Below are 22,191 nucleotides of genomic sequence, written 5' to 3'. Positions count from 1 at the left end.
GATGTGCATTTCTCTAATGACCAGTGATGATGAGCATTTTTTCATATGTTTGTTGGCCTCATATATGTTCTATTTTGAAAAGTGTCTGTTCGTATCCTTTGCCCACTTTTGAATGGGGTTGTTTGTTTTTTTCTTGTATATCTGTTTTAGTTCTTTGTAGATTCTGGATATTAGCCCTTTGTCAGATGGGTAGATTGCAAAAAATTTTTTCCCATTCTGTTGGTTGCCGAGTCACTCTAATGATGGTTTCTTTTGCTGTACAGAGCTCTGGAGTTTAATTAGATCCCATTTGTCTATCCTGGCTTTTATTACCATTGCTTTTGGTGTTTTAGTCATGAAGTCCTTGCCTATGCCTATGTCCTAGATGGTTTTGCCTACATTTTCTTCTAGTGTTTTTATGGTATTAGGTTTTATGTTTAAATCTTTGATCCATCTGTAGTTAATTTTAGTGTAAGGTTACAGGTAGGGGTCCAGTTTCTGCTTTCTGCACATTGCTAGCCAGTTTTCCCAACACCATTTATTAAACATGGAGTCCTTTCCCCACTGCTTGTTTTTGCCAGGTTTGTCAAAGATCAGATGGTTGTAGATGTGTGGTGCTTCTTCTGGGGTCTCTGTTCTGTTCCATTGGTCTATGTCTCTGTTTTGGTACCAGTACCATGCTGTTTTAATTACTGTAGCCTTGTAGTATAGTTTGAAGTCCAGCAGTGTGATGCCTCTGGCTTTGTTCTTTGTACTTAGGATTGTCTTGGCTATGTGGGATCTTTTGTGATTCCATATGAAGTTTAAAGTGGTTGTTTTCAGTTCTGTGAAGAAGGTCATTGGTAGCTTGATGGGGATAGCGTTGAATCTGTAAATTACTTTGGGCAGTATGGCCATTTTCACGATATTGATTCTTCCTAACCATGAGCATGGGATGTTTCTCCACCTGTTTGTGTCCTCTCTTATTTCATTGAGCAGTGCTTTGTAGTTCTCCTTGAAGAGGTTCTTTACATCCTTTGTTAGTTGTATTCCTAGGTATTTTATTCTCTTTGTAGCAATTGTGAATGGGAGTTCACTGTTGATTTGGCTCTCTGTTTGTCTGTTATTGGTGTATAGGAATGCTTGTGATTTTTGCACATTGATTTTGTACTCTGAGACTTTGCTGAAGTTGCTTATCAGTTTGAGAAGATTTTGGGCTGAGACGATGGGGTCTTCTAGATATACAATCATGTCATCTGAAAACAGAGACAGTTTGACTTCCTCCTTTCCTAATTGAATACCTTTTATTTCTTTTTCTTGCCTGATTGCTCTGGCTAGAACTTCCAATACTATGTTGAATAGGAGTGGTGAGAGAGGGCATCCTTGTTTAGTGCCTGATTTCAAAGGGAATGCTTCCAGTTTTTGCCCATTCAGTATGATATTGGCTGTAGGTTTGTCATATATAGCTTTTATCATTTTATGATACATTCCACTATTGTCTCCTGATCTGTTGGCCTCACCAAACCTGAATGACAAAGCCTGTATGTCAAAACATCAATTTGGGGTGGGAAATATAACAAGGTGAAGAGTTGACCTGAGGTATAGCATGGATTTGAGACTAATTTAATTCACAGACTGTTCTTAGCTGTTTCTGTGCTTTCTGTGCACTAAATTCACATTGCCCCTGCAGTGGGCTCAGAAGGATCCAGGGACACGCACTCTTTGTTCCTGGAAGAGCAGCCTCAGACCAGGTGGCAGGACCGCATGCCATATGCCTCACCTCCATCCAGTGGGACAGTGACGCCTTGATTGGTCACAGGCTGGCTGGGGAGTCCACAGGCTAAGAGAGCAAAAAACTGAGAAATACTGTAGGAGACAGGGACACTGGGTTTCCACTTTTGATGCTTCTTCCCTGTGAAAGAATCCTTATTACAGTCCCTTGGGTCCCCTAGATTCCAGATGTGCCTTCTGCAGGTTTGGGGAGAGAAACTGCATGTGTGTGGCTCAGCTCTTCTCCTCTCTTCGTGGTAACTAGTCTGCCCCCAGGAAAGCAAATATTTGCTCTGCTCCTGGCTGTAACCTTGACTCAGACCAGCCACTGCTTGGGCCAGCTGTTTTTCAGCTGTCAAATCCGGGGGGGATTCAGTATTAAGAAGCCCATTGCTGCTGCACATCTAAACCGCACACTCTAGGAGGTAATTTTTAAATCAGGTGAGCTTCAGTTTCTTTACCTCTAAAATGTGAATTATAAGCTTTCCCTGGTGGATTTGTTTTATTTTTTTGAGGATTCAATTGAGCAAAACATGTAAAACCTTGCACATTGTAGACATTTAAATGTTGGGTTCCCCTCCTTCATTCTTGCTTTCTCTCTCCCACTCTTTTTTATCTAAAGCTTTCTGTCCCCTTATCCTGGCAGGTGGCTGAGTAGTAGCTCCTGGATCCAGTAGCTCGGCCTCCACCAAGGATCTGGTAACTGTAGTCTGGGCAATTTCTGAAAAACCACTGGCCAGTGGGTTCTGGGGTTTCTTTGTAGGAGCCTTTGTTTTGCTTTGCTTGTCTGAAGAAGAATGAGGAAGTGGGTTTTGCAGGCATGCCAGGTGGAGGAGAACATGCTGGTGCTTGAGCCCTGTGGGAGGGGGCTTCTAGCCTACCATCCCTGCTTCGGGGTCTGGCTGACCCCATGAGCCAAGGAAGGAGGAGATTCCAGGAGTACACAGGCTGGCTCCAGGCACCGAAGCTGGCAGAGGCTACAGCCCAGGGGGCATCTGGATGGTTTATCCACTGGCACCCCCAAGCAGTGCCATCTGTGGAGTGGCAGTGCCTTCCTGGAGCCCAGTAGCAGTAATGAGTAGCCCTGAAGGGTGGCATAGGCAAAGATGCCAATGGGTGAGGACCACAAGAACAGGAAAACAACCACAAAACACGAGGGACCTTTGTCCAAGTGAACTACTGGCAGGACGTCATGGAAAAAAACAATGAGGACTGAGTGTAGAGACAGAAGCAGAGAAACTTAGCTGAGTTACACTGATGGGACCCACTTGCTAACACAGGCTGGGAAAATCCAAGTAACACACGCTGCATCCATTCTGCAGACACTTAAACACCTAAGCCACAGCAAGACATAGTGCCCGGTGCTGGGCTGCATCAAGGAGCAAGAAGGCTCCTGCCTTGAGAAACTTACAAGAAACACACATCCTGCCCTTTCTGTAGAAGAGTCCCTATATATTCTCATAGCATTCGAAATACTTGACAGATCACATTTATTTTTTAGTGCATACATTATTCTTGGCTTCTGTTGTTGATGTCTGCTCATCTCCTTAGTTCTTGAGGAAGTGGCACTTATTACATAAGACGTGTGTTTTCCCTGTGGGCAGTGCATGGAAGTGTGAGGTTTCCAAACACTATTTACTACCCCCTTCCTCAGCTTTTGTAGGGTAGGGGATGAAAAAAAATCACCTACAGAAAGTTAAAACAATAGAATCAACATAAGATAGAGGAGATTGGCCACTTTAAGAAAAGAAACCACTTTGCTTCATTTGGCCATCTGTTTGTGTGTTCAGTTTGAATTCAGGGACACAGAATTAGATTAGTCGTAATCCTCAGTTCAAGACACAGATTCTTCACCGGTCCCTGAATAGGTTGGTTTTTTTTTATCTGTTTGTTTAATAATAAATCAAACAATAATAATCTGCTATCCAACATGAGATCCAGAACTTAATGAAGCTTATGTTTTCCTAGCCCATCCCAATGCTGATGTGATCAGTATCCAAACACACACACACACACACACACACACACACACATATTTTTATATTTAAGAGCATATATATAACAAAAACTACATTTTAAACACTTGTGTGAGTATATATGCTTTCACATATACTAGAGACAGCATGTTAATTTTAGTTGTTTTTCACTTTATATAAAAGGACGTCATTCTAAAAAATGTTTCTGAAATTTATTCAGTAATATATATCCAAGATTTATCCATATCGTTTCATGTTGTTTTTCATTGCAGTTCATTTTACCACTCATAAAAGCCGCTCATTCTCTTGTCTAGCAGGTATTGAGTTGTTTCTGCGCTGAATTTTACTCTTTATTATGGACGTTTTCAAACATATACAGAAGTAGAGAGAATGATATAAGGCAGCAGGGTGCAGCCGTCACCAGGGTCAACAATTACTAACATTTGGCCAATCTTATCTCATCTATTCTGCCACACACCACTGGATAATTTTGAAGCAAATCTCAGACATAACCCATTAAAAATTTAGTTTGCCACTTAGATAATAACCTTTTTTAAATGTAGCAATGCAAATATCATGCTTATTCCTTAATATTAGTGTAAACCCAGCCCTCCAAACTCCCCGATCATCTCACATCTTTTCAGCCAGCGTGACCCTACGCTTCTGAAATCGCGGAGGGGAGACCCGTGAGGTCACGGCAGAGTCTGAAAGCGGGTGGTGGTTCTCCTCTGGCTGCAGTCAGCTCATTTTCTGGGTCATTGTTGAAGCTGCCAGACTCTAAAGTGAGTGACTCCAAAGAGCACTGAAAAAGTCCAAGGGAGGAAGAGAGGTGCAAGCCGTGTGACCCCAAGCCTGAAGATAAAGAAAAGTCAGAAGCACCCAAAGCTCCCTGTGCAACGTCCTCACCAAATCCTCCTTCTCAAACCTCGCTCTCCTCTCCTTTCATCGTTAAAATCTAACAAGGTGTTCAAAGGCCTCTCCCAGCCCCTCCATACTTCTCCCTCCCTGAATGCTTAGAAAACAGGAGAAGAAGGGAAGAGGAGATGACAATAGGAAAATCGAAAAGCGAAGGTCAAAAACTGCCCAAAACCTCCTTCACCTAAACCAGGGGTTGGCAAACGTTTCCTGTAATTGACCAGAAAGTAAATATTCTAGGTTTTGCTGTCTCAACTATTCAACTCTATCTTCAAAGAGCAAAAGCAGCCAAAGACAATCTGCAAACAAACAGGGAAGGCTGTTTCCTAATACTCTTAATTCACAGAAACAGAGGGCAGGCTGCATTTGGCCCACAGGCTGTAGTTTGTCAGCACATAGTCTTAAGTAGAACCATTTGTATTTCTGTCTATCCCTCCTATGTTTTGCTTATTAAACAGTTACTTTAGTTGAAGAAGAAAAATAGAAAAAATGGAAATATAAAATATAGCTAAATAGCTAAGTTAATTGTGATTATTTCTATTTTTCAGATGAGAAAATTGATGTACTGTGAGATTAAAGGATTTGCCCAAGACCACAGAGGCACTCTGTGGCAGTGCTTGAACTTGAACTTACGAAGTCTGTCTTCAAAGTCCATGTTTTTAAGTTTTCTCCTTGTTTAGATGCAAACAAATGTCAATATTGTAACCATAAAAATTGTACAAAATAATTTATAAATTAGCTGGGTGTGGTGGCACTCGCCTGTAGTCCCAGCTACTTGGGAGGCTGAGGCAGAATTGCTTGAACCCAGGAGGTGGAGGTTGCAGTGAGCCGAGGTCGTGCCACTGCACTCCAGCCTGGTGCCTGGTGACAGAGTGAGACTGTCTCAAAAAAAAAAAATTTCCTTAATATTGTAAATATTTAAGTCTCACAATCTTGATAACTTGATTGTTAAAATATTTATCATTATAATTGATAATTGCTATATAATTTTTCATCATTTTTACTTTTAGTAAAAAGTTTTATTAAATTATTTTATATATCTAACGATTTTCTTTTATTAAATTATTTTCTAAGCTAAATTCCCAGGAATAGCATCATTGAGCATCTCTCAAACCTCACTGTGACATGCTGCAGAGGAGAGTGCTGATTTGTGGCAACTGCCAATTTCTGTGGTGTAAATACTCCACAACGGCCACCGATTACAAGCTACCAACATGACATCACTGAACAGAGTCAAGAAGGGATGCACATCCTGGGCTCTTGCAAGAAGATGCAAGTTGGTCCCAGCACCCAACTGACTTGGTTCATGTTGCCTTTCTTCTTCCTGGCACCAAATTATAAATGGAATTACAGGTGTGAGAAGTGTTTCATAAAAACTGTTAAAACACTTGATCGTGTGTGAGTGCACTGGTATCTCAAATTTGCTCTAATTTACCTTCCCTGGTTCTTACTGAAAGTGTCATTTTTCATGAGTTCCTCTAAGTGTGTCTCTTCTGCAATCCCTTAATCACATTTTTTCATCTGTTAGGGTGATGACGCTACTATAGATTGAATGTTTCTGTCCTCCCAAAATTCCTATGTTGAAACCCTAACCCCCACTATAGTGAATGGTATTAGGAGTTGTGGCACTTGGGAGGTGAGTAAGTCATGAGGGCAGCCATCTCTCAGCCAGAAAGTGGTCCCTCACTAGTCACCGAATCTGTTGGCACCTTGATGTGGGACTTCTCAACCTCCAAAACTGTGAGAAACACATTTCTGTTGTTTACAAGCCATCCAAGTTATGGTATTTGGTTGTAGCAGCCCAGACAGGCTAAGACACATGCCTTCTCTGCAACTTTATGTGATAGTTATTCATTCCTTGAACTTGTCTGACACAATTTCTTCTAAACCTGGCTTTTGTTATTTTATTGTGTAGAAATTATAATGTAATTAAGCCTACTCACTTTTACTCTTGCAAGTCTATTGGTAATGAACGAGAGAGTTCATCCCATCTTCATTTCTTCTACAAATATTTATTAAATGCCTGCTTTGAGGTACTGGGAATACAACTGGGACCAAAATAATCTCTTGCCCTCACGGATCTTCCATTTGGGTGGGAAACACAAATTGAAAATAAGCAAATCTATACTGGAAGGTCTGGTGGTGACAAAAGCTACAATGATACAAAGCAGGGTGAGGGGACAGAGAGGAAGGAAGGAGGCGCCACTTTAGAAAGGCCTCTGGGAAGGTCACATTTGAACAGAGACCTGAAAGGCAGAGTCGCCAGCCGTGCTGATTTTCCTGCCATTGCAGGTTTTTGTTTTTTTTTTTTAATTGAACTCATTTATCTCTCTGGATTTTATTTTTGGTAAGTGATATGAAAGAGGCTCTGTTACATTTTTTTCAATTTGTCTACAATTATCTCAATGCCCTTCCTTCTATTTTCAAACTTGTTATAAAGTTGGGTCTAATTCTCAGTTCACTAATACACTCTAATGTGTGTCTTCTTCTAAGAATTCACGAGATTTTAGTTGCTATTTTTTGGAAAGCCCTTTCACTCTCAAAATGAACATCCAGCTTCCTGAAAGGCAAACTAGGTCTTAACCATCACTGTATCTACAACACCTCCCATAGAGTCTAGTCAAAATAGACTCATAATATGTTTATGTTGAATGAATGTCAAACTCATGTAGATGTTTTCCACTCTCATGCAGGCCTAAGGGGACCTCATTCTGTTAAATAGGTCACAGGTAGCAGAGTCACACCCACTCACAGGCACAGTTACTCTTGTCATTCATTTTTAGAAAAAAACAAACAATGTAAGATTTTATTCCTTTACTACAAACCCACTATAAATGCAGCAACTTTGGTAGCCAACTGAGGCAAAGAACAGAGTCCCTCAAAAAGACACAGCCACTTCCATAAGAGAGGACATATGGAGTTTGTGTTTGAATTATTTCATTCCATTTATTTTACTTGGGATAGGATTGAAAGTCATGATGCGAGGCCGTAGCGCAGTCAGACCATCTGCTTTTCCAGTTCTGTGTTTGCACCGTCTGTGCATCCATAATCCCCCCAAAACCAAGAAGGCCAGCGAAAGTGGGGCCAGCACAATGCCCCAGGAGAATGTGGAGGAGGCTGTGGGAAGAACAGAGTCACGTCAGGGGCTGAACAGTCTCTCACTGCACAAGAGGACAGGGCAATGCAGGTGTACAGACAAGAAAGAAACTGGAGTTTGCTTTTCTTGATAAACGTGCATTGATTTCCAGTAAACACATCCCTCACACCAAGATGGAGGATATTTGAGAATGATGTCTGTGGCATTAGAGAAACAAGCAAGATAGGGCATCTGTTAGAAACCTCACAGGGTAAGTGGCCAAGTGCTGAGGGTTTAACTTTGTTCCAACAGTGGGACACTGTGTGTTTAAGATGCTGTCTGTTTATGTCTCAGTTGCCAACTGTTACGGAGCCAGGAACAATCTGCCCTTTTCCAATGAGCATGGGTGTCAGGAGGATCAAAGAAAGTAGCAAAGAAAAATAAATTTTGAATAATGGAGCTGTAGGGGCCAACATAATTGCTTGGGTCCAGCTATTTTATGTTCTGCTCCTTCGCATCTCTATGTTATGGAAATACAGGAAGAGATGCTGAATAAGAAGTTAAAAAGCAAATGTGAGAACAGAATGCTATCAGACACATTGTTGATGAGACCGGAAATCTGCATTTTAAAGCTCTTATTCACCACAGTCTGTTTAGTCATCCAGGAATCAACACAACCTCAGCCTGTTGCTCCAGAGGATTCTCACATCTTAAAATCCCACAAAGATTAGAAGTAAGTTCAGCTGTAATTTTCTGGGCAAGAGAATCTACCTCTGAATCTTGTTGAAAGGCTTTCAGCCTCTGCTCCCTAGATGAGTCGTGGCCAGCCACATGCAGGGTGCTCATGTTATGGAAAATTTTAAAGGTTCCCAGCCTTTAAAATGAGGGCCAGACAAACCACAGGTGCCTTGGGCTCACTAATCTAACCCCTAGAGGGTACATTCTGATTTTTGTGGGATCCTTCATTTCTAAATGCATACAACCACCATCTCTCTCCCAGCCTGCTTGTCTGGAAATTATCTGAAACACCACCCTTCTCATGTGTGCCCTAGTTCTCAAACTTCACTGTAAAGGGAGTTTGTTGAGTCCGCAGGCTTCAGCCTTTCCCTAGGAGAATCTGACAGGGTGGAGATCCGTGTTTGTAACCAGTGGCTCAGCTGAGTGTGAGGCTGCTGCTGCACAGGGCACAGTCGGAGGAAATGCGCTAGTGCCATTCCCTGCCCTGAGGCTACAACACATCATTGGCTTTCCAGTTTACACTGTGTCTGTGGCTGCCTCCCCAGCAAAACATGGAAACATGGAGCAGTTTGTATTTGTGTTATTGCTGTAAGATTGCCCAAGAAGGCATCACTGAGATTTCAGTTGGGAATCACTTTGGCTTGCCTGCCATTAGCTTCGGGCTGTCAACAGAGACTACATTCAAGGCGCCTCTTCCTCCCGCTCAACAATTAAACATTGGCATGAAATCAAGTTAATCAAAAGTGATCATGTGGGTTCTCCTCTTCTTTTTAAATGTCCTTAAATGAACACTGGATTGATTAGACTGTGGCCTTGTACCTATTTCCTATCATACAATGACTTTGACTGTAGAGCTGCCCTGAACCCTGGGTAGCTCCCAATCCCCAGCTCTTAGAGGTGAAGTTTCTCATCTTCAAGATAAAGAACAATCCACCCACCCCTAAAGGTCATGCGAAGACAGGTGATCAGTGAGCCACATGCAGACAGAGTATTTCGAAGTTTACTGTAGAACCATTTCATGTTTTCCAAAAGTCATCTTGCTATTTAAATTTTTCATTTGAGCATAATGTCCCAAAGTCCAGCCTCCACCCTATCAAAAATCTTTTAAAAATGGGAAATTTCTTTTCAGCTCTCCACTAGCAGGCAATGCAAGGGAATTTCTGTGGAATCACGCAGAGAATGAGTAGCTTTGTCTAGTATCCATGGAACATTCAACATGTTATATTCTCCTTTAGTGCTCCCCAGAATACATACATACCTTCTTTGACTGTGGTGCGTAGCGTCTGAAAACCCAGGGTATTACGGACAACACATTTAAAATCCATGTTCAAATCCTCTCTTTTAACAGGATCAAAAATCAATGGCACTTCAATGTAGTTCTCATTATTTTCTGAATATTCCCTGAGTTACAAAACATTCACTTAAATATGATGTATCAAACGCAAGCTTCTCTTTTACAACATAGACATCCAAACACTCTCCATTAGAAGTACCCATTGTGCTTTTATTGTTTTAAAGTTTCATAAAGTTAGGAGCACTTGCCACCACACTTATTATTCATTTGGGACAGTTTCTAAGCCTGTTCCTGAAGGCCTGAATGTCATTGAAGATGGTGGTCACTGGAATTAAATACTTGTTACACTACAGGGTTAGATGACGGGGAAGTTCATCTTTAAGTCCCTTAATGAACAAAGAAAACCAGTCGTGGGAACAGAAACGTCTACTTTGAGGAAACTTGACTCTCTCACCATTAAATCACTTGCATATTGAAGGGCAGGGAGTTTCCAGGACTCCAGCCCTCAGTGGTGCCTCCTCTTGTCATCTCTACTGCTGACTCTCACTCTGGAAACCTGCAGACAGCCCAGGGGAATGGCTCTGGCCAGGATGGCTGCATTCATAGTGTTAGAGGAATTTGTAGACACCTCACTACTATCTATTAGTATGAATAAAAGCATGGATGAGTGGATCCACTAGGAATATTTTTGTTTTATTTGTAGGGAGAACATAGGTTCCTTTAAGTAAATGGATCGTATGAGTAAGCTGAGATGGGCATTTAGTTGTGGCCAAGTCTTTCACAACGAGAACTTGCAAGCACATGATTGTGCTAACCACACATAGCTTTTATCCACTAAATTACATCCAGAAACATCTTTTGTGATAAGTCTTTCAAAAAAACACAACCATTTGGCAAGCAAAAGCTCAGGCTAATTCAAAGTATCAAAACTGTAATTTTTAAAATACTTTACAATTTGGGATGTTGAATGGTCTCCCTCACAGGCAAAGAGTTCCCATTTACAAAGTCTGATTGTTCTAGTCTCAAGTGAGAAAAGATTTTCTAGATATCACTGCTTATGAGAACTGAATTCTTTCTTTCTTTTATTATTAGCCTTGCTTAGAGAGTGTGGCAGCCCACAGTTCCCTGAGAAATAAAAGAAGCACTATAGATACTGTGGCTAGGTCTCAGGGTCCTTTTAAGGGTTTATGAAAATGTTTGACAGTCAGGTCGCAGAGTGGAAAATGGAAAGGTATTAACCCAAAATAGTTTTAACTTACAAAAATCAAAGGGTCAATGTTTAATTAAACAGCTACAAAATGCGATATCAATACCAACATGTCAACTGCAACTCAACTTTTAAGTACTTACAGAGAAAGTTTGGTTCTCAAGATAATTTTTAGCAAAACTCCATTTTTTAAATCCTAAACATTCAACAGTTTGGAATAAAAAAAAAGTGACTTTTAATGTGGTATGTGGGTCATAGTGATAACTGTCTCCGAAAGGAAGTGCAAAACCCACAGAGGTCTCACAACAGAAGACCCTGGCCCACTTACTGGCGCGGCCCCACAGTCACGCGGCCTCCCTGGTAGGCACTCTCTATGTGGGTGTCATTGGCCGTCCACCACAGCATGGTGGTTGAGGGCGTGCCGGTTCCCAGAAACACCTTACATGGGATTGTCAGTCTTGACCCTGTGGACAGCAAGGCACAGCACATCAACCACAGAACCAGCCCCTCCCACCCATCAGCAAACCTGAGCCCTGAGTCCCTCCTCGGCTTCTCAAACACCCCTCACCAGCCAATTCTTTCCTTAGGAGAAAATTTAGTTTTCTCAAATGATTCTGTTCACATAGACCTTTACTATTTATGAAGTGCCTCCGGTTCCTACAACTGGTCTTCACGGCAGGCGAAAACCAAGAGGCACCTGAAGTTCAATGGCTTCACCAAGGCCCCTGAGCTCCCAGGGGACATTCTGAATTCAAGTCTCGGCCACTCACTTCAATTACCTCAGAAAATCCAGATCATGTGTGGATTCTGTCTCTTTCCCTGAGGCTGGTCTTGGCTCTAATGATTCTCCTGGAAACTGTCCATTCCCAGATGGCTCTGAGTGAGGATCAACCATTCATAAAAACTCTGTATTTTCTGTAGACAGTATGCTCTGCATTTGTGCAATGTGATGTACTGGGTCCCCCTGCCTCAATGATAGGAAATTATTTTTCTTTTTCATTCACCAAGAAGAGTAGAAGGAAAAGAAGAAATCCTTCTCACTCATTTTTTCCTCGTGGATGATATGCCTCCCTGTGGTATGTCTTTTAAAGCACCTGGCTCCACCATGGGTTCAGAATGCCATCCCTCCTCCATCCTGTGCCACTCCCATGACCTTAAAGATCTTCCTCAGCCATAACAACCTATTAATCGGTGTCATGTGGGCCCATCACCCACTCCAGTGCATTCAAAGCAACTGATTGGGAACTGGGCAAGGGAACTTGGATGAAAAGCCCTAGGGATCCAGAACATGGGGGCTCCAGTAGGCATCGCCCAGTGTGCCCACTGCCCCAGATTTCCAGGTGGTTGTTCCCAGAGCTGCAGCTATGGGGACTGCACTGTAGCAGTGGCAACCCAAGTGCCAGCCAGCAGTCCCAGCAACTGCACTAACGCCCTCCTCCTCTATGGCCTCCAATTCAAATTTAAAATTTAAACCACCACTAAACAAAAGGAAAAAGCCAGGGTTTCATAAATGAGTATCAGACCTACAAAAACATTACCCAGAAGCAAACACATAAAAGGGTGCAGGCTTTATAGGCACACAGACCTGAATCTGAACTCCAGCCTGACTCGGAGGGTGGCCTTCTGGCCTCCACTGAGCCACCATGATGCCCTGGGTGGCTTTTTCCCTGTGAAAAATGTAAGAACTAAAACTTCCTACAGGGTCTACATTAAGATTGAATGAGATCCCATTGGACACAGTAGATGCTCAATAAACATCAATTCCTTCCCACCGCTAGCATCAGAAGGCTGTTAGTACAGCACACTTACATACCCTCATTGGCCACCAGTGTGGACCTGTGTTGGCCAGGATGCACTGCACCACATGGCGTGAAAAGCAGAAAGCCCCGCTGGTCATTTTCATAGCACCATTCAACCAGCTTACCAGCTCTTCTGGCAACAAGAAACTGATCACTGCTGAGCCCACTTTACAAATGGAGTCTCAGAGAGATGCAGAGAGCCAGCCAGGTTTTGGTAATATGAATTATTTTAAATGCACCAAGGGTGCTGGCTATGCCTGGGGTTCATGCTGTTTATCTTCTCATGCAGTTAATAACTGCTGCCAGAACGTTCAGAATTTCACATTCAGATTTTTGCAGGTAAGTTCTGCATGAAGCGAACTATACCTGTTTTCAGATTATGCCATTTCTAATCAAACTGGCCAAAGGGAAATACTCCCTCACATTTGTTATTCCAGCCTCACACACTGGAGTGCTAAGGTCTCCACCCAAGCACTGCACCAAGGGGCAGGTACAGTCAGCAGACACGAGGGTCCCAAACCCCCTGCACTGGGATACCAGGCACCGCCACAAGTGCGTGGATTGCATGGTCCTTGCCGGCCTTACCCAGAGAAGCCGATATGGTCCTGAGGGGGGAAATGATCACAGGAATGGTCTCCTCTTGTTTTTCTGAGAAAGATGTAAGGAAAAGAGATTCCATTAGGAAAGCCTTCATTTGAAGCTGTAGTTAAGCCCCATTGTTTGGCTAATTAACTGTCTTATCCTTTCCAGTATGGCCAGTCATTATGAGAGTCAGCCTTGGTCTGGCAAAGGAAACAGGCTCTCTACAAAATCGAGCATCCTCAGCCAATGCCTTTCCCAGCAGAGAGATTACTGGAAGAGGCCACAGCTAAACACACATTCCGCTGACAGAAGGTCTTTGCTCCTTGCTCTGTGATAAACAATTAACCATTCCCCTCCCAGACTTCCTGAACACAATCTTAAGAGTCATATTTATGAGGTCCACGAGATAGATTTTCCCCGAAACTCAATCTATCCTAAAATATCTTCTCCACCTCTCCAAAGTGCCTGCCACAAAATACTGAAGATTCACTTCTAGAAAAGGCACAGGGCTCGAGAACAGCCTGTTTGGAAGGGTAGTGTGTAACCTAGCCTCGGCCACAGAGGTCTTGTTAATTGAAGAGAGAAACTCTTTGGAGAGACAGAAGTGGATCTCCAAAGGATTAGAGCCAACATAAAGAAACGAGGCACCTGAAATGAGCAAAAAGGACACCTGGGGGGTGAGGGCTGTGAGTTGTCTCCACGACCGGCCTCATCATCCTCATTTCCACTAAACAGCATTTTGAAATCCTGACATGAGTACACATTAAACAGTATCGCAGGACAGCCCGAGGGGCAAACAGCTTCTCCACCAAAGCCAGACGCCTTTTCCTCCCCTCCAAGTCACGTGCGGCCCTATGGAGCTGGGGCATCCAGGGATAGAAAGAAGCCCCCAGGACCTCAGTGCTTTTTAGACTTAAGGGTCCCCAGCACCACCTGGGGGCTTGTGAGACAAAAATGGCAGCCCCCAGCCCCAGTTTCAATCAGTAGGTCTGCACGGGACCTGAGATTTATACGTCTGTTGAGTACCCAGGTGATGCAGCGCGGCTGGCCCAGGGCCATCCCTTGAGAGCCACTGAGATCCCGGGAGGATCACGACACAGGCAGGCATGTAGGGCGGCTGCCCCCTAGTGTTCCTGCGCAGTATCGCAGGGACAGGACCGTGCCGGTCCACTGAAAGGCTCAGCACGGCTCAGGCACTGGCCTGTCCGGGAACAAGGAGCTGTTATGAACGAATCCTCACAGGACTGTACAACAGACACAATCAGGACACTTCAGTCCATGAAAGAACGCGGTGAAACTGAATCTCTGCATTCTCTGTGAGAAAAATATTTCTTTTGCCCTCATAGACTGATTTTTAAACTTAGTGCGTCTCCAAAGCTCTCTGAAACCCTCTTAAAAGATCCTAGTTGTGTTCGTTATTCACTATAAAAAACAAAGTGGCCCGCTCTCCGAGGCAAAGTCCAGGATTTACACGTGGTTACACCTGGCTCCATGTCTGGCACACAGTGAGGATGGAGTAAATGTTGAACAAATGTGAACCACTAGCCAATACTGTTCACAACACCATTTCAAACATAATTCATTTTAATCAATGGCAGCTCTATTTGAAATATTGCTATTAAGGGCAGCTAGATCCACCTTAGGGAAAACAAATAAAAAGTGATTTCCACTGGACATGCAAGGCATAGACTTCTGGTTAGAATACCCAGTAAAAATCTTAGTATCCTAGAACTATACATAAAGTTACGGCATATGGGGACCTCTAGCCCTGTAGGTACAAAGCTTCCACAGGAGACTTTCCAAGGGAACCTTCCAAGGAAGCCACCATTTGGCCCTCTTGCGTGGTGTGTTTTAGCCTTCATCTTGCCCCTATAACCTGCCCAATTCATCCACCTTTCCTCCAAATAACACCCTGATTGATACCTTTCAAAGTATCACATGTCTTATTAACCTGATGCTTCAGGAGAGTTGACGGATCTGTTTTCCCTTATCCTTTATTCCAAAGACCTGCAAGGAATTCTACATGCACCCTCATTTATTCTCCGCATGCTTGTTACTGAACTGGGATAGATTGGTGCCTCAATGGCAAGTACTCACTCTTGATGCGTAGCTCGATACTCCTAGTGATGTTGTATTGCTGGCCTTCGTGGGCAAATGTCAGGACACAGTGGTAATAGCCCGCATCTTCCAGGGCCACATCGTGCACGAGTAAGTGAGTGGTCCCCCTCACACTTAGAAATTTCTCATTGTCTTCATCCAAAAGAAGAGAATCCTTAAGGGAAAACGTTTTTTTAAGTTTACATTATACCAATATACATCTCAGCGGCTATGAACTGCATCATCATTATCAACCAGTGATGGATTTGCAATCCAAGATTGCCCTGGTGTTTACTTTGCCAGTTTTGTACTTTAGGCGTACTTTTAACTGTACATTTGGGGAGGGAATTTGTTAACATATAAAACCAATAAAAGTGCTAGATTTGCTTAACTACAATAGTTAGAGCATATTTGTCTAGGCCCTATGGGAAATAAAAGAGACTAACTCTTCTTTGACAAAGTAAGCCATCTAAAATACGAATATATTTATGTCCTAACTGCTACCTTCAGGCCTCAGGAAGTATCTGGGAAGAGCACTATTAAATAGTCATCATGAGTTGGACAACAATGCTCAGAAGAGATGACGTTGCAGTAATTAAAAAGCATTTTGATTTTGTGAGTCAGTAAGAGAAAAATTTCTAAGAAAAACTAAATAGGGGAAATGAGGCCATACTTTTTATATGGACAGAAGGTTCTCTGGGGTCTCCGCAGAATACAATCCTCAAGAATAAGGCCTCCAGGAAATAGAAAGAGCTGAATGGGATGTCTAAAAACACCCTGATGAGCACACAATGTCCTCAGAGACATCGCTTTCAAAATCGTGATTATTCAAAGTTTGCAGTAGTCAAATGTAACCTTGAGTCACTTCAGAGACTTACTCTGAATGAGAACACAAATAAAATTGGAATTGCCACATGGCTCACAATACCACTTTAGAACATATTTAATTAAAAGGAGAGATTTCATCGTTCTAAGCATGAGTAGTCAAATATGAAAAATGCCAAATAGGGCCCAGCACACAGTCATTCCAGTAGTATATGGGAATTGGCTTCCTGGGTTAGTTTTTACTTCACCATCTACTGGCTGTGCGACCTTGGGAACATTCCTTATGAGTCCTTATGTGTTAAAAAAAAAAAAAAAAAAAAGGCGAGGGTGAGATATTTACAGTTCCTGCTTCATTGGATTGCACGTAAGGGAGTTCAGAAAAGTCTTGGATATAGTACATGCTCAGTAATATGTAGCATTATTATGAAAGGAATAAATATTACTAAGCACCACCATGACATCTTTGTCCTTGCACATTTATTGCGCACCATTTATATGTCACTGCACCAGGTGCTTCCTACACATCATTCCATTTAGTCTTTGAAACAATCCCACGTCGGGGGAGTTACTAATTGCCACTTTACAGAGGAAACAGGTTAGAGAGGTAGAGTCACTAGGCAAAGGCTACACAACAGGTCAGAAAAGGAACAGAGTTTCAAACCTGGACCCATTGATGCCAGAGCCTGTGCTCTTTCCTCTCCAGGTAAAACCTTTGATTTGTCCTCTTTATGCTTTTTCCAAACCAAAAGAGAATGTATTCTAGGCTGGGCTTGGTGGCTCGCGCCTGTAATCCTAGCACTTTGGCAAGCTGAGGTGGGAGGATCACTTGAACCCAGGAGTTCAAGACCAGCCTGGCCAACATGATAAGACCCCACCTCTATTTAAAAAGAAAGAGAGAGAGAGAGAGAGAGAGAGAGAGAGAGAGAGAGAGAGAGAGCATTCTAGAGTTCAGCCAGCTTATTTATAGGAGCTACTTTCCTCTGCTTTCAGGAAATGATTTCAAAGTTGCCAATATTAAATCGATATCCTATATAGAGATCCCATAGTTACAATACCAGCCAACTACTTAACCTGTTAACCTATTGTTGATTAAAGGGTTAATTCCCATCAATGATTAAGCCATTAACTGTACTTTTCAGTATCGTCTAGGGTCTCTATCAGAAGTTGACCAGTGTTTTCAGGAAAGGGCCAGAAAGGAAGTATTTTGAGCCCTAGAGTCTCCAGGGTCTCCGTCACAGCTAAGCAGTGCAAAAGCAGCTACAGACAGTGTCTAGACAGAAGACGTGGCCATGTCCAGGGAAACTTAATTTACAGGCCCTGAAATTTTAATTTTATGTGATTTTCACATCATAAAATATTCTTCTTTTACTTTTTTCAAACATTTAAAAAAGTGACAACTATCCTTGGCTTGTGAGCCATTCAAATCCATGAGACGACTTGATTCCAGGGACCAGCCATAGTTTTCCAGCCCCTGGTCTACCTAAGCAATATCTGATGTTCTCACTAGGAGAAACGAACACATCAAATAACAACTATTCAACCAGAAAAGGGAACAAACTGTGTTCATATTTACTCCCTTAACCCAAAGGTTTGTTGTCATGTGCTTTTTGTTGTTGTTGTTGAGATGGAGTCTCGCTCTGTCGCCAAGGCTAAGTGTAATGGCGCGATCTTGGCTCACTGCAACCTCCGCCTCCTGGGCTCAAGTAATTCTCCTGCCTCAGCCTCCGGAGTCACTGGGATTACTGGTGCCCACCACCACGCCCGGCTAATGTTTGTATTTTCAGTAGAGACGGGGTTTTGACATGTTGGCCAAGGTGGTCTCAAACTCCCGACCTCAGGTGTTCCACCTGCCTCAGCCTCCCACATTGCTGGGATTACAGGTGTGAGCCACTGAGCCTGGCCATCATGTGCTTTTTTAAAAAACTCCTTTAATATGTCTATAAAAGTGTTATATAAACTTTTCTACATTCATATAGACAAATAGAATAAAAAATTTTTTCCTTCAGCTCTTATGTACTCTGTCTTCACAAATCACTATTTCAAGCACTTTTACCCAAGCCACATAAGGACTAATAGAACATATTAATTATGGCTCTTTAAAATTCTTTAAAAAAGAGTCATCCCTCAGTATCTGGCAGATTGGCTTCAGGAAACATCCCCCACAGGTACCAAAATACAGATGCTTAAGGTGTTTATATAAAATGGTGTTGTCTTTGCATATAACCTACGGACATCCTCTCATATACTTTAAATCATCCCTAGATTATTTGTGGATTACTAATACAATGTAAATGGCATATATAAATACAGTCCTGTGTCACTTAACAATGGGGCTAATTCTGAGAAGCGGGTTAAGTGATTTCTTCATTTTGTGAACGTCCTGGAGTGTACTTGCACAGACCTAGAGATGGTAGAACCTACTACACACCTAGATGACATGGTACAGCCTGTTGCTCCTAGGCGACAACTGTACAGCATGTTACTGTCCTGAACACTGCAGGCAATTGGATCACAGTGGTCAGTTTTTGTATATATGAACATACCTAAACATAGAAAAGGTAATGTTTTGCACTACGATGTGAAGACAGCTAGGCGATAGGAATTTTTCAGCTCCGTTACAGTCTTAAGGGACCACCATTGTACATGCAGCCCATTGTTGATGGAAACATTGTTATGCAGCAGGCGACTGTAGTTGTTACACCGTATTGGGTTTTTTATTTGTATTATTTTTATTGTATTGTTATTTTGCTTGTTTTTTTTTATATTTTCAATCCGAGGTTGGTCGAATCCTGAGATGTGGAACTCACGGATACGAACAGCAAACGTGTGTGTGTGTGTGCGCGTGCGTGCACGCACGTGCACACTGTCTTCAGAAAATCAATATTTTACGTCTTTTCTTATGGCTAGTAAAAAAAAGAAAACACATTTTAATAAAATGGCAATTTTAAAAGCCATACCTTGTACCATTGAATCTTCACGTCAGTTTTGTTACGGATGAATTCACTCAGGTCAGGGCACACTAATACCCCAGAGGTTGACAAGGTTAAAATTTGCGGGTATGAGATGAACGGCAGGGAAGCATCTGTATTCTCAAAAACCCTGAGCTCAATCGACATTTCATCACAGTAAGAGGCATTTCTGATTTAAAAGGAAAAAAAAAAAAAAAAAAAAAAAAGATGAATGGCAAGCCAAAATAAAAGTAAAGCTAAATGAAATTAAGAATCATTTCTCCAACTCTACTAAAATCTGCATCTGCATTTTCTGGATTAGTACAGATGGTTTCCCAACATAAGAAGGTTCAACTTAGGATTTTTTGACTTTACAATGCTGCAAATACAATAAGCATTCAGTAGAAACCCTACTTCAGTGAAGTATTCAATAAATTACATGAGATACTCAACGCTTTATTACAAAATAGGCTTTGTGTTAGATGACTTTGCCCAGCTATAGGCTAATGTAAGCATTCTCAGCCCATTTAAGGAAGGCTAGGCTAAGCGATGATGTTTGGTAAGGTAAGTGTATCAAGTACATTTCTCACAACAGTATTTCCAACTTACAACGGATTTATTGGTATTTACCCCATTGTGAGTCAGGGAGCATCTATATTGCAATACTTCTGTCCCTGATCTTTTTGAACCCTTGTGAGACGAAAAGTGTCATAACACAATTATACAGAAAAGGCATGTTCCGTGTTTTTCATGAAGGACTGTCTACAAGCTCATTTCTAATGCCACCAAGTTCATTAAGAAATCCCCAAGTCCTCTTCAAAAGGGTTTAAGGCTTCCAGGTTCTGGAGCTCCTTGAGCCCAGCTCCCACATACTCCAACTTCATGATCCAGGAAACCACATCCACATGGAGAGATTGCTTCCCAAGAGCCACTGTTTCCGTGAAAAGGAGTATTCCCTTTGCTCTTTTGGGGAATTATCAACTGAAGTCTAATTTTAGAAAACTGCTGGAAACTTAGTGTAAGACCCATAAAAGATTTTTGCAATACTGCATGGGAAATTAACTTGGTAAGTTTGCTTGATTATTATTATTATTATTATTTTACTAGTTTAACCATTATTTCAATGCCATAATTCTATAAGACCTTAGAGCTGGAAAAAGGGGAGAGGCAAAACCTTGCTGAAAATTTGGGGGAAATGGGTGGAGGAGAGAAGACAGTAATTAAAACTACTTTTTTAAGAAGAAAAATATAAAAATTTAATTATCTCAGCTAAATTTCTGGCCACCTAAGACATCTGAGACTTTGACAGAGACAATGAGGATGGGTTTTACATATAGGAATAAAAATTACTTTCACAGCAAAATCTAAACCATCCATATCCAAAACAGTAACAAAATGTTTTTTAAAAAAGTGAAAGAAAAGTAATAAAAGTTTATCACCCCAAAGTAAAAAGAATTAATTTAAATATATGAGGCCAATATCTATATTATGTTTAGCTTAAAAAATGAAAATAGATAAACAAATATTATATTTTATGCATAAAGAAATGCAAGATGTTAACTCTCACCTTGAAAAATGCATAATCTCACTGAGTTGAATAAAGGCAAATACGGACAAATCTAAAGACCAGGGACTACTTGAGTAACAGTCACAGAGCAGGTAGCCAGCAGGGAGCAGATGCAGGCCAGGCCCTGTGCTGTGTACTTTGCACACATTATTTCACTTATAGTCCAACCCCATGAAGTAGGAATTACTATTATATCATTTTTATATGAAAAAAGGTGTGCAGAAATTCAGTGGGCTGTGCAACTACAAAGAGGTCAAACCAAAATGAGAAGCCCAACGAGGCTCTGGGAAAACCCATAAATCAGGACACTATCTTTAGAAACCAAACTTAGTAGACATATTGAAAGTTACAAGGCTGTTCACATTATTGATCTTGTAATTCCCCTTGAGCAAGAAACCTCATGAAAATAACTCAAAGGAAGAGAAGAGTGGTGAGGGGTAATTTGATCACCACTTGCATTCCCCATGTAGTGTGACACACCCATGGCAAACGCATGATAGTCGTCAGTAGTGCTGCTCACCAAATAGGCCCAGTTCTTCCCATTCTGAGCACATGGTGTATCACATGTGCTCATCCCCACTGTGGGTGGGTGTAGTTATATGACTCTTCCTAGCTCATGAGTTGTATGTGTGACCCTTCTACATGAAAGCTGTAACAGCCATGAGAGACCCTCCAAAGTATGCTTTCTTCTGCTCTAGCAACCAATCAATAACATTTTTAGTGACAATGACTGCTTCTTCAGCCTGAGTCCCTGAGAGTCTGCAAACCCACAATGGACCTGTTGCATGTGTAAGAAAGAGGTATTTGTTATTTTAAGCCACAGATTTGGGAGCTGTTTGTTACAGCAGCATAACCTTGCCTGCCTACTCTTTTTCTTTTTCTTTTTTCTTTCTTTCTTTCTTTCTTCTTTCTTCCTTTCTTTCTTTCTTTCTTTTTTCCTCTTTCTTCCTTTCTTTTTCTTTCTTCTTTCCTTCCTTCTTTCCTTCTTTTTGTTCTTTTGTTCTTTCTTTCTCTTTCTTTCTTTTTTCAGTGGTAGAAAGTAAGGCGTTTATTTGCAGGGTGCCAAGCAAGGAGACCCAGGCAGCTACTGCTCAAATCCTGACCTCTCTGATGGCTTGCATCCTTGCCTACTCTGACTCACCATGTGGGTTCTAGGTCACAAGATTTTAAACAGTCACAGGAACAGGGCAGCCTCCTGCCTCATGACCATCAATGCTAAAGAATATTATGGCAAATGCTGGTGATTCTTACTCTCTTAGAACCCCAGTCTTACAGTTGACAGAGTATTAGAGGTCAGCCAGGTAAACCATCCCATCATGAAAAGAAAGTTTGACACACACTGGGATTTCCACTGCCCCTATATCTCAGCTCTTTTTTTCCCTACAAAAATTGAGCATAAAAACAAACTTTAAGACAAACAGGACTCAGCTCACATCTCC

General features: G+C 41.9%; 1 protein-coding gene across 1 annotated transcript in view; it reads right to left on the bottom strand.

Moving 5' to 3' along the window:
- Window positions 1–7,407: 7,407 nt before the first annotated feature.
- Window positions 7,408–22,191, bottom strand: part of IL1R2 (interleukin 1 receptor type 2) — a 34,014-nt gene continuing 19,230 nt past the window's right edge. The window contains 7 exon segments of the mRNA XM_021677403.2: window positions 7,408–7,602; window positions 7,605–7,736; window positions 9,692–9,834; window positions 11,263–11,398; window positions 13,319–13,381; window positions 15,413–15,587; window positions 19,195–19,375. Of these exon segments, the coding sequence (XP_021533078.1) occupies window positions 7,571–7,602; window positions 7,605–7,736; window positions 9,692–9,834; window positions 11,263–11,398; window positions 13,319–13,381; window positions 15,413–15,587; window positions 19,195–19,375 (862 nt within the window). The 3' untranslated portion in view covers window positions 7,408–7,570.

Source organism: Aotus nancymaae, unplaced genomic scaffold (assembly GCF_030222135.1).
Source record: "Aotus nancymaae isolate 86718 unplaced genomic scaffold, 86718_ANA_hifiasm-v0.15.2.pri h1tg000131l, whole genome shotgun sequence".
Lineage (NCBI taxonomy): Eukaryota > Metazoa > Chordata > Mammalia > Primates > Aotidae > Aotus > Aotus nancymaae.
Note: the sequence above shows the minus strand (reverse complement) of the source record. Positions and strands in the feature narration are given on the sequence as shown.